This window comes from Solea senegalensis, linkage group LG8 (assembly GCF_019176455.1).
Source record: "Solea senegalensis isolate Sse05_10M linkage group LG8, IFAPA_SoseM_1, whole genome shotgun sequence".
Taxonomy (NCBI): domain Eukaryota; kingdom Metazoa; phylum Chordata; class Actinopteri; order Pleuronectiformes; family Soleidae; genus Solea; species Solea senegalensis.
In genome coordinates, this window is record NC_058028.1 from 18,600,939 (window position 1) to 18,613,148 (window position 12,210).

At 41.0% G+C, this 12,210-nt stretch overlaps 1 protein-coding gene across 2 annotated transcripts in view; it reads right to left on the bottom strand.

The window, feature by feature from the left end:
* LOC122773481 (Down syndrome cell adhesion molecule-like) overlaps positions 1-9,605 on the bottom strand; it is a 105,151-nt gene extending 95,546 nt beyond the window's left edge. Inside the window, exon 1 of one of the 2 annotated variants that reach the window (XM_044032207.1) lies at positions 8,734-9,495. In XM_044032207.1, coding sequence (XP_043888142.1) covers positions 8,734-8,776 — 43 coding nt within the window. In that variant the 5' untranslated portion in view covers positions 8,777-9,495. Of the gene's footprint in view, positions 1-8,733 lie in introns of both variants that reach the window. The other variant, XM_044032208.1, reaches the window with a different exon arrangement.
* Positions 9,606-12,210: the final 2,605 nt, after the last annotated feature.

A 12,210-nucleotide genomic window follows, 5' to 3' on the forward strand; every position in this document is an offset into this window, starting at 1 on the left:
CGCATACACCATCTCTCCTGATAACATGATTAAGCAGTAACATTCTCATTAAAACAACGTAATATCGGCAGAGGCCTTGCTTCTGACAAGTAGACACAGCACAACGAGATACCAAACCTTATTATGTCACCAGACATTAAGGGTAAGGGTCTTCAAAAGAATTGCTGTTGATAGTGTCTCAACATGACCGCTGTCTACCTGTATACCAGACAAGGTAACATGATATACAGGAGGTTTCAGTGTCCATGGAGACGTCAGTGTCCAACGCTAGAATCATAAGGCATCAGTCTCTGGCCACAAGGACTTTGTATCACTCGCTGCAGCCACAGCACAAGTTTTTAGATATTTTATAGGCTGCATATATATTTATATTATATTGTTATCCTGCCTCCATTAAGTCTGCCTGAGCAGAAATTATATTATTTGTATGCACTGTCCTTCATCTGACAGTGGACTCTGTAAAGCAATTCTATCAGACCTAATTGAGGGAGCATTTGTGTGTATACAGTAGAATTCACTTCTGAAACTTTATGTGGCCATTTCTTCCATTTCTTCCACAACAGAATGAAAGCTTGCCACCCAGAAATTATGTTAAAAATGATATTACACTTATTAACCTTGGGAGGTAAATATTATTTTGATTAGTCTGTGTAAGAACATGATCAGGATGGATGCTGGGTACAAAGAGCACCAGAGGATTTCCTTCCAAAGACCACAAACAAACTTTTCTCAAACATTAACTAATATTTTCATACAGAGATATAATATAATAAAATATAATATAATATAATATATATATATATGATGGACCATGGAGTAAAGCAAACATTTTGCACATAATGTATGTTCAGTAAACCTATTACATAAGGATCACCATTTAATGGGCACATGCCTAATGAATTGCTTTTGTTGTACTATAAACACACTATTGGTTACTATGAACTTGTTAAGCTTTTTTGTGTCAACAAGCATTTTATGACCAATTTCCAGGAATTTTGCAGTGTGAGGTTAATACTTTAATGCTGCTCAATTTCATTTTTATTTTTTGGATGTTGTATGTGGATTTCCTTTTGTCATGCATTATAGAGTATGGATTCTAATGTTGAGCTTTACTTTGAAATGTACAGTCCAAACATGCAGCTAATGTTGAACAGGTAATAATGTCATTATTAGGCCATGGCAGACCTTTGAATCTATGTTTTGTCCAGAAGATGTCTGTGACCAGCAGCTGGAGTGTGTTAATGTTGCTGTCACAGCAGTTGGCTGCTCTCATCCTGTTAGCTCTGCCTGCCATTATCAGCCACCCCCACCCCCCACCCCCAAAAGCTGCTGCTGTTACTGCGTGCCATGCTCATTTTAATACTCCAGACTCATTTGACCGTCTTTATGGACTTATCATATTAAACATTTATCGCAGCCATTTCCCTAAACCAAGCATGTTTATTCAACACTTAAGGGACCACAGCACGGCTCCTTTCAGCACTTCCACCACACACACACACACAACCACACACACTTATTTCCTCCTTTTTCCTTGTTTCTCTCCATCTTTCCTCCTCTCTCCCCAGCCCACGGCTTACTTTATTAGAAATCTCCTACTCCCCCTCTTCGTGCCACTGTCTGAATAGAAATAAGTATTTTTGTACCGTTTTCTCCCACCTCTCTCTGGTCACTCTGTCCTCCAGAGGCTAGGGCACCAGGGGACTTGTGCCATGTGAAGCCAGGCAGCCAACCAGACACAAATGTATTCTGCTTTGGATGAATCAGGTTTTAATTTAATCATCTGATCAAACATTAATTAGCATAATCACTTGTGGGGACGGATGGTCTAGATAAAGAGACATATAATAGACCTCATCCTGGCAACAGTCTGGGGGGGACACTTAGCAACACGTAAACACCTACATGCTTCTGGGGACCTATGCAGGGTTCTGTCCAAATTACCTTTGTTCGAACAATACATTCAATTCTCTATTTCCTCCACTGCAGGACTGTTAGTCTACCCTGCAATCAAATGCATAGCTGCCAGGCCCAATGCCCTCTTATTTGATCTTGGACAAGATGGCTTACTGCAGCATCACACTTTGGTCTAAGCAGAGGTGGACGGGGAATTCTAGGAATACCACAAAGTGCTAAGATTATTGACAGTGCACTCAGTCTCACACCACGCCGAGGGATCGATGAGCGGTTGGAGGGACATAAATCAGACTCATGTGGCTCCACTTCATGTCACGCCCTGTCCCACCCACCGAGCACACACAAAGCACACACGCACAAAATGGACACATCCTCTGTGAACCACACGCCTTCTTATGCATTGAGGTGCTTGCACATACACAAACACCAGCAAGCACAAATAAAGCACCTACTTTAAACATCTCACACTCACATGCACCCACTCTCACACACCTTACCTCAACTCCAACAAGATGACAGCGCTTTAAAAATGGCCGGCTAAAAATAACCTCCACTAACTTGGTCTTAAATCTTAGCATCTGTGCCAGGTTTAAAAATAAAAAGCAGTGTCGAAAAACCAAGCTGGACCCATTTGTCTTTCTGTCACTCTGTCTATCCAGCTCTGCCTCCTCCGTTATCCCTTAGCCTACTTTAATATTCAGACTGTGGAGCAGGAAACACATGGGTAGACTTGATGGTGGAAGATCTCCTGGAAATGCAGACTTTTAATAATCAGATTAAGACACGGATTTGAGGTAAAGATGAAATGGTTGGGGAGAGAAGTGTGATATTTTATTCCTACAAGAATAAAAACGGGGGGACTATAGAGGAAGGTCGTGAAAAGACGGCGAGCGAGAGGCAGTGGTAGATGTGTTACTGAGCCGCAGAGCATCAGGCACATGCATCATGGCCGGACCAGAGTCGCAGGAATCAATTCAGCCTTGGGCCTCGCAGTGTGTGGAGATCAAAGCCTGGCCCTGGTATGTGGAAGACTGGATTAAGGGGCAGTATTTATGAGGTCCAGTGTGAATGTTTGTCTTGGTGGGTAATGGATAGCAAACTCATCCCACCTCCGCCACCTGTCCTCCACAATGAACAAAAGCTTTGGGGGGGAGCTCACTACAAGTATGGGCATAGTTCACACACACACATACACACATACACACACTCTGTACATTTCTATGCACATTTAACTCAACCTATGGTTGTAGCTTGACGACACTGGACTATCATCCTTGTCCCAGTACACACTAGTGGGGAGTTGATTTATTGTCTGAAGTGTGTCTGTTTCAGCTCAGCTAGGGGGCGATATACCCTTTCACCGCATGTTACTATTAGGTGGTTTCCAGTTTAACTTATAGTTAGTTGTTAACATGCCGATCACCATTCTGAATCTTCCTACCATCCACTTTGAACTATTTAACTCTAAGCTACTTTAAGCTGACAGATAATAAAACTGGTCTACTCATCAGTCAAAAAAATGTATTGGCCTGAATGTCACCATGTTTATTCTTCTATTATTTCTGGGTTTAAGCTGGGGGTATAAGAAATGTGGCGCATGAGCAGAGCGCCCAGGCCAGCTTGAGTCCGACTCATTTACAATCCCAGTCGCATTATTTGGGTGACTTTAACAAATTTAAACTTAATTTGGACTTAAAAAAAACCAAAAACATTATTTAGGTTTAGCATCGCTTTGAGCACAAAAAAGAGAGAAGGAAAACTAATCCTGACAATAATCTTCATAGCACTCACTGATGTAAACAATGCAAGCAATCGTGTGTCCTTGAAATAACATTTATGTCTTCAGCGAAAACACTACTGCCGGCAATATTCAGTGGCAGCATTTATTCCCATTAATAAATTGTAGCTTTTTGTACATTTCTGATAAAAATGTAACTTGAGCGTTGAAGGTTTCCCTGGTGTAAATAAGCAGTATATGAACATAATTCTTATGAGACTGTGTTTGAACAAGGTAAACAAAGGCATACTTTTCTTTATTTGATGGGATTTGATCATAAAAGCTTTTAATAATTAGACAAAAAAAGAAATGGCTTAAAGTTTCAATAGTGAACTAAACACTGCCATTAAGGACACTCAGATTGTCAACTATCACTATTAATAAACATAAATTTTATTATTACATTTAAAAATAAAAGTATTTTGTGTATGTTGGCCATGTCATGGTTGGTTTACCAGTGCACCTGCAGAAGAGGGATCAGATGACTTGGCCTCTTGGAAGCTCTGGTGTCTCATCAAACTCATGATTTAAAGTTGTATATAATTGTTTCTCTTTTCATAGCTGATCCGTTCTGCCAAAATACTGTATATAGTGATTCTATGCATTTGTCAACTATCAGAGACTGCAATCCCTGACCCTAAACCCTATATCATGACAAAACTTCTTTCAATTCCTCTACCTGTGCCGTGTCTCACAGACAAAAATGCAGTGTTGATGCCATCAGAGGAGAATGGCCAGAGTCAAATGAACACTTGTTACAATCAAGAAGACCAATCTCTGAACACACAATATGTATAGTGAGCAGATGGACCAGCCCAGGTGTCACAAAAGCCACCTTATTAGGTGTCCTGTGTACCTAATAAAGTGGCTGCTGAGTGGGCTTTCGAAACTTCGATGCTCTTCTCTCTGAAAATACTCGAACCTAAAACTGCTCTCATGTGCAGACATGCCTGTATCTTCACTTAGTCTCGTTTAAACTGTCAAATAACCCTTTTACACCAGTCCCTCCATTAAAGTACCCGTGTGTTACTGCACAGTAATATAACATGTCACTCTGATAGGTGCTGAGTGGATTACTACAACCCCACTTTGCACACATGATCAGACACCTACATGGAGGTGCTGAGGGTTTTTCTGCTCTTCCCTGCAGATGCTAAATGATATTGTTAACATTTTAACGCAAGAGACATTTACACGCAGGCTTGCACAATTACACCTCTGATTCAGTGGAATACAGACAGACACAGTGTGATTGGTAATTAGATTTTACATTTTGTGAGATGCAGCACAACACACACACACACACACGCACGCACGCACTCATACACACACGCGTTGCCAAAGCTTGCTCCTAATTAGAGAGCTAGACAGGCTCAAGGAGGAACAGTACAGTAGAATAGCCCTCATTACACAGCTGGGATGTATGAACTGGGGGATATCTGTTATGATCACATATCAAGGTATCCATTACCCAACATTAGCGGCCCTTTCAACTGGAATCACACACAGAGTTCAAAACACAAGCCAACACACCATCGTATAACTCACAAGTGAGCAAGAGTTAAGTGGTTTTGTTAACTTAATTTAGCCCATTAGATATTCATATCAGGGTAAGACTGCACAAGATGATCTATCACTTGACTGTGCGCTACATGTTTTCATGGGTTAATTCAATTTCACGAGTTGCGATATTGCTTCTTGAGCCAAACCCTAATTGATAATTAGTAAACAGTCTAATGCCTGTGAGTGCAGCTGTGAGGTTGGTCAGGTTTCACTTCTCCGCTTTACAGAGCATGTGAGCGGCCATTGTCGCCACTGGGAAGACCACTGTTGAAACATTGATCTGGACGGCTTTACATAGACTTAAGAATGACCACAGAGATTCATGAAAGGGGACTCTCATCTGTGCCTTCATGTACATGCCATGCCATGCCAGGGGGAATTGCTGGTTCCCCCTTTGCAACGCACAGCCAAACTCAATCCATCCACCTTTTTTTTTTTTTAGACTTTTCATTCAGTGTTTCAGGTTACTAATAATGTAGGGTCATGTAAAATTGGCAGCCTAACTGATGTTGGCAGCTGTTTTGTTTACTTTAAGATATACTGGATTGAAGTGTCTTATTTCATAGTGGATCTGCCTTTGCCCCACCGAGAGAGGCAACAGCTAATTGAGACTAAAATTTGTGATTTTGTTTTGAAGACATACGAGCTACAAGACGTCCTTCCTGGATCATGAGCTTCATGTTAAGTCACGTGCATGTCCACAAATCATCATAGTCTCATCACAGGGACTGTACAAGAAGTCTGGTCTCATTATACTTTTGCAGTGAGTATTTGAATAGGCCAGTTTAGCCTGCTGTGGTTTTGCCTCGGGGCAGCTTTCAGGCAGAGATATTTAATATGCTTTCTCTCTTGTACTGATGACTGAATTTATGGGGCATAGGGCATATTAAAAGCACTGTATTTTAAATACATGAAGCAAATGTGTCAAATGTTTGCCTTTTGAATATCTGGAAGAATTGTGTCCGTTCCTTGCTTATACTTGCTAAAATTTCCCTGATGAATGCAATTTTGGAAATGGACATTGTCGCCTAAATATAGTGCAGTATCCATTTTACATATTTATTTATTTTTTAAATCACTGTTAGCTTCGTGACATGATAATTATACAATATGAAAACCTGTGAGGGAGCAGCTTCTCTGCCATTTGGCCACTTCTCACCTGATCTGACAAGGTGCGATATATTCATGATCAACTACCACTGGGTTAAGAGCCAAACTCCCAATTTTATTTTCAAAATCATTTACAGTAGTGCACAATTTTCTGTCTGCCATTTTGTAATAATGTCTGATTTCAGAAGCATTATCATACGCCACATAGTGGACAAATACGACTCTACCAGGGAGTGAAGGAAGTCGTCAACAAGCACCAGACACGAACGGCGTCTGTGGACAACACACTGTATAGTTCTTTCTACCTTGTATATTTAAAAGTGAATATTTCCAGATAGCCTTTGACACCCATGATGGAGGTTACCATAGAGACAGGCTTGTGAGCATGTGATAGGCCTAACTCTAAAATGGCAAGAATTGTCTGAAATCCAATCACTGTGCTGGCTTTTATCTACAAGGTCATTCATTCAGTCAGTCAGTCAACATATTGTTTCCATGATAATCAACAAAACATCCAGCCGCAGAAGACAAGCTCATATAGGCTCCTGTACAATGAGATAAAAAATGAAACACACCAAGCCATAAAAACACATTGTACGAATGATGAACAAAGAATGTGTAACGTCTGCAAACAGCGCTGTCTATTGCTTAGTCCCTATCAGTGGTTTGCCACAGGCCTACCCACTAATCCCTTATGCAATAAATGGACAGAATATTGCATGGCAGTTGATCTAATGTCAAAGTCAGACGATTATGATTAATGAGGATTCCTTATTGTTCCTTTATGAGTTTCAGCACAAGCTGGGCTGAGGGAGATACCATATTATAGTCAGTGTCAATAAATGATACGGACCGAGGATTGCTCCAGCGCTGGAAAAAGGCGACAACACAGGAACAAAAATCCATTTCGAAGCCTTATTTTATCATCCCAGCCAGAGGGGGAAATCCATTTTGGGGAACGATACCATATTATATCACAGTCGCTCTATGTGGTTAAATATATTCATACCTGGGAATCCTCACCTTCACAGTATTTTGTTTTGTGAATTCAGCTTTTTTTTTTTTTTGACCCTTTGGTGCAGAAGCAGGCAACCATGGGCATCATTTTGTTTCCGAATGTGCACAATCTCCATTTTGTCAACTTGATGCGTTTTCCTATACGTTTCCATTTTCTTTCCCCCTGCCTCTCCTTCGTCGATTCTTTTTTCCACCCCTGTTTTTGTACACACCCAATCAGCCATAATTCCTCCATAGAAAGAGACTCTGGCCAATAAGTGAATGCAATAAACTGTTTCAATTTCTGCTATTGATTATAGATACACTATATAAGCATGCAAATATGCATGCATGGCGACAGCCGCATGCTATGGCATGCATGCACTTGCGCAAAATACACAAGTGTGCAAGAAAAGAGAGACAAGATGCAAAACCAAATCTGGGTGTTTACAGTATTTGAATGGAAGAATGAGACAATCTACTATTTGAACAGAAAATTTACTTCACATTTTCTGTCTGCTTTGGTGAAATATTTTTGCATTTACTGACAAAGGTCTGTGTAATATGTCTCATCAATAATACTGTTTTTTTTCCTATGAATGGTGTTCATTTTCTGCCTATGAACTACATTAAGAGATAAATCATATATAGCTGGTGCACATCTGTGACCACTTTGGACACAGACATACAGCCAAACCCAAAAATACAGCTGAATATTTTACACTGAATATGATTCAAATAAAAAATGATTGACTACTGTCTCTAAATTGTGAGTTTAAATGTCCAATTTTGGAGCAGAATATTCATTTAAGCCACTTTGAACTTGAAAATCATGCTCATTGTGGGGGAGGGGGGTGGGGTTAAACCAAATGTCCATTACATCAAATACGTCACTTATTACTAAGGGCCACAGTGGAACAAGGTTGTGACAGAGTATAAGCATCATTGGGCACCAAATAAAAACTGAAATAAATGACAGGTCAATGATGGACATTTTTAAATAATTACAACTTGAAATTATAAAATCACATTTAAACCAAAACAATTAATGAAACACAAATAGAACTACACAAAAATAACTGCTATTTTGTACTGTAAGACTGAAGGCCAGAGATTTAGTAGTTTGTAGGAGAGCTTGAAGGATTTAAAACGCCATCAGTGCCTCGCCCGTGTCTCTCCCTCTATCAAGGGTGTCAGCCTTCTGACAACCATATAAAATCCATTTCATGTGGGTCACAGGTGACCTCCATCCTCCCTCTCAGTCACTTAGCCGTCTACCATTGATTTGCTTTCTGCTATTGGAAATGAGCACTAGAAAAAAAAAGAGAAAAAAAAAAAGGAAAAACAAAAGATAAGCGGGAGAAACTTACCATTCAAGATGCTCTGGGAAAAGATAAAAGCCAATATCCACATGCCCTGCTCCGTTCAATCCCCCCAAGCTATGCTTTCTCTTCTTCCTCCGACCGGTGCCTCCCTGGGTTTCTCTTCTGTGCGCTTGAGGTAAGGTTAAACATTTGCCACTGTCTTGAAACAAACCGGTCCAAGTCTCTACTTTTAATATCTTCTTCTTACTTTTTTCACACACTGTTTTTTTTCCCTTTTTTTCTTAGCCCTCTCTTTACGCTTAGAGCATAAATGAGCCTCAGTGATTGTCTTGGGGAGAGCTGTGCTCACACTCTCCTCCTCTGCTCCGCGTCTTGCTGCTTCTCCCTGTGATTCAGAAGGATGCTGAATGGGTGAAGCCCAGGTGTGTGATGCTGAGTCAGAGCGATAGGAGCGGATCCTGGTACAGAAAAATAAATTAATTACCCAAAGTGGCTAAAGTAAATCTTAAAAAAAATAAATATCAGAAGATCCAATTTTCTCAGCACAGGACGGAGTGACGGCTCATCATTGGGAAAACATTTTTTTTTCTCTTCTAAGAAATCAAAATAACTGAAAGAGCAAAGAAGCAAACTGAGGGGAGGGGGTGGTAGAATAAGAACGAAAAACTGGTTTTTCATGAGACTCCAAAGTCAGATCATCTTCATCGCCTCTGTGCGTCCAGCAAGAGGCGAGCAAGCGCATCTTCCCCGCTGCCGCTCTCTAATCGAACCACACTGACTCTGTGAGCATTGCACAGAATATAACCCTCTCCCTGCCCCTGCAGACGCTTTAATTCCTCATTGCCTTAAAGGAGCAGGGGCGGCTGCCGGTCGGTTCTGAGGGCAAGGTGCTAGTGGAGGTAAAGAGTGTGAGAGCGCGCTGTGTGTGCGAGGCGCATTTGCATTAAGTAAATGAGCTGCACCTGACGCACCTCGGCACCTGGAATAACATTTTTACGCACGGAAATGTGGCGCCTCAGTCTGAAAGCGTGGCTTCCTGGCGTGCAGGTGCGCTGAGTTACAACTTTATTCTGAGGAAAAAACTAGTCATGCATTAAATGATGCGCGTTTTTGTTCACTTAAAGAGGAACATTGTTTTATAAAGAAAACATTTTTTAAAAAAACAGGAGCAACATTTTCTTACTGGTGGCTGAAAATAGAGGGTTAATAAGTCCCCTTCCCAAAGGCTCACACACATACGTCCTGCCTCAACCTCACAATGCACCCAACAGCACCACCACCATCACCACCACCCCTCCATTTTAATGCTTGCCTTGAAGTCAAGGGTGTAGCTGCAGCAGGCAGTGGGAGCCTGTGGGCCTGTCCACAGAGCTGGGTTTCACTGACTGTGATATCACTAGCGGGGCAGTTTGCATCTCATTCTCTATCCCACATGACAGAATATACTGAAAGTGAAATCCTGTTTATTCACCCCAGGATACTCATTTTATTTGCTTATATCAAGATCGAGGGAAGGATCTTTACAATTCCAACGTGTACAAAGGAAAATAAATATAAATTGCGGTGCAGTGCGATGTGTGTGTGTGTGTGTGTGTGTGTGTGCATATATACCCTATGTATTTCAGGGTGGTGTAAATGGTTGTAGTTGTCAAATGCCTGTCTCTACATTGGTCACTTCAGTGCAGCAGCCGAACACAAGCACTGCACAACATTTGCTGGAGTCTGTAGCAGAACACACGGTTCTAGCTTGACATAAAAATATATAGCTCTCTTATTAGTCCTGGTAAAGCCCAGATGGTATGGTGTGTTTTTTAAACATTTATTTACATTTTTGGAGCAATTGTAACCTCCTCAAAATGAATGTTTAATTGAGTAAGAGGATCATTTGACCACCCATCACTTTCCCTCTAAGCCATAGGATAAACCCAAGCAAGTTCAAGTCTGTGCACTGAGGTAAAAGCACGGGTGAATCAGGGCAGTGGGTCAAGGATCCAGCCTGTCATGTAAAGTGGATAAGGAGCGTTATGCTGGCATTTCATCTCTGGATTCTTGGCATGGAGGAGCGAGTAAGTTCATTAGCGGCAGCCGATTGTGAGATGTGATTATTTAAGAGGGAGGATGCTATAACAGTCTGACTGCAAATTAATCAGATCTTTATTTGACAAGACGTACAAGATGCACATTCTGCTTCGCAGCGCCTTCGCTCTTGTATTTGAATAGTTTCCTCACTCGGTGGGGGAGGAGGTGAATTTGAAATGCCTTGCTCAAGGGCACGTTTGTATTTTTAATTTCCATCCTCTTTTAAGTTCAAGGACTACATGTGTGCATGAGGCAAAGAGCGAAGCCAACTAATGCCTTTCAGGTAACAAGCGAGCCTGGTATTCTAGACATTGGTATGATCGAGTTCTGCAAAAAGGATGTTATGAGGGGCTGAAATACATTTTCTTTTCTTTTTTTAAAGATAAAAGGTAAAGAAATACAAGTAACATTAATAAGTATGTTTAAGTGGGATGAGGAAGCCAATATGGACACATACAGTATAAGGAATGATTTGCCTAGTAACATCAAAGCAGAGAAGAGAGCAGAGAGACCTTTTTATCCCCAGAACATAGGTCAGGGTAATTTTTGCAAGGGGGATACTCATGTTGTGTGTACAGTATACACACACACACACATACTGTACATAGACACACACACACACACACACACACACAACAGGGAGTTACTCAGGACAAGGACAGTTTCACATGTGTTTGACAGCAAACAAACACAGAGCAACATCAACACTGACCATAATGCCCTTACAACCACCAAATGAGAGCAGCTGTGTGAGTCTGTCATGCTCAGCTGAGCATAGTATTGATGCTACTGATTGAAGAGAAATGTATATGAACAGCATCACCACGTAACGATTTGATTATTTCTGGGATTCATTCTTTTTCTAAAGCACTTATAACACAAAGTGCTACATAAACAAAGTGTATTGTGTTTATGTATTTATGTTTTATCTGACGTTTGGTTGACGAAGATTCATTTTCTGATGAAAATAATTGCGCAAACATATCAAACTCTCAGAGCTACAATCCAATAGTACTATTGTGAAGCCAGTGACAACAAAAAAAAACAACAACAACCGCACAGCCTAATATCAGTGGGAGTTCTGCTGCGATTCTCGTGATATCCAAAGATCACATTTAGCTGAGCGTGGCGTTACATACAGATCGAGAGTTTCTCTTGGTGGCACACAGGCTTTTCAATCCTTATGAAAAACAGGTGCTGGTGTTCATTACTTACCCCACACAGACAGCTGTATCACTGAACTGGCTACTTGTTATGTGAAAAACAATACCTTGATTCTCACTCTGAAGACGAGGGCTGTGACCTTGTGGCCAAATGGGCTGATGTATTGAGTGGAAACCCCTGGAAGATTATACTTAGGCATGCAGAGGCGACTTATGTGTTCACTAAATGCAAAAGATATTCATTTGTGTACGGAAGTTAAGGCTGAAGCTGCACATAATT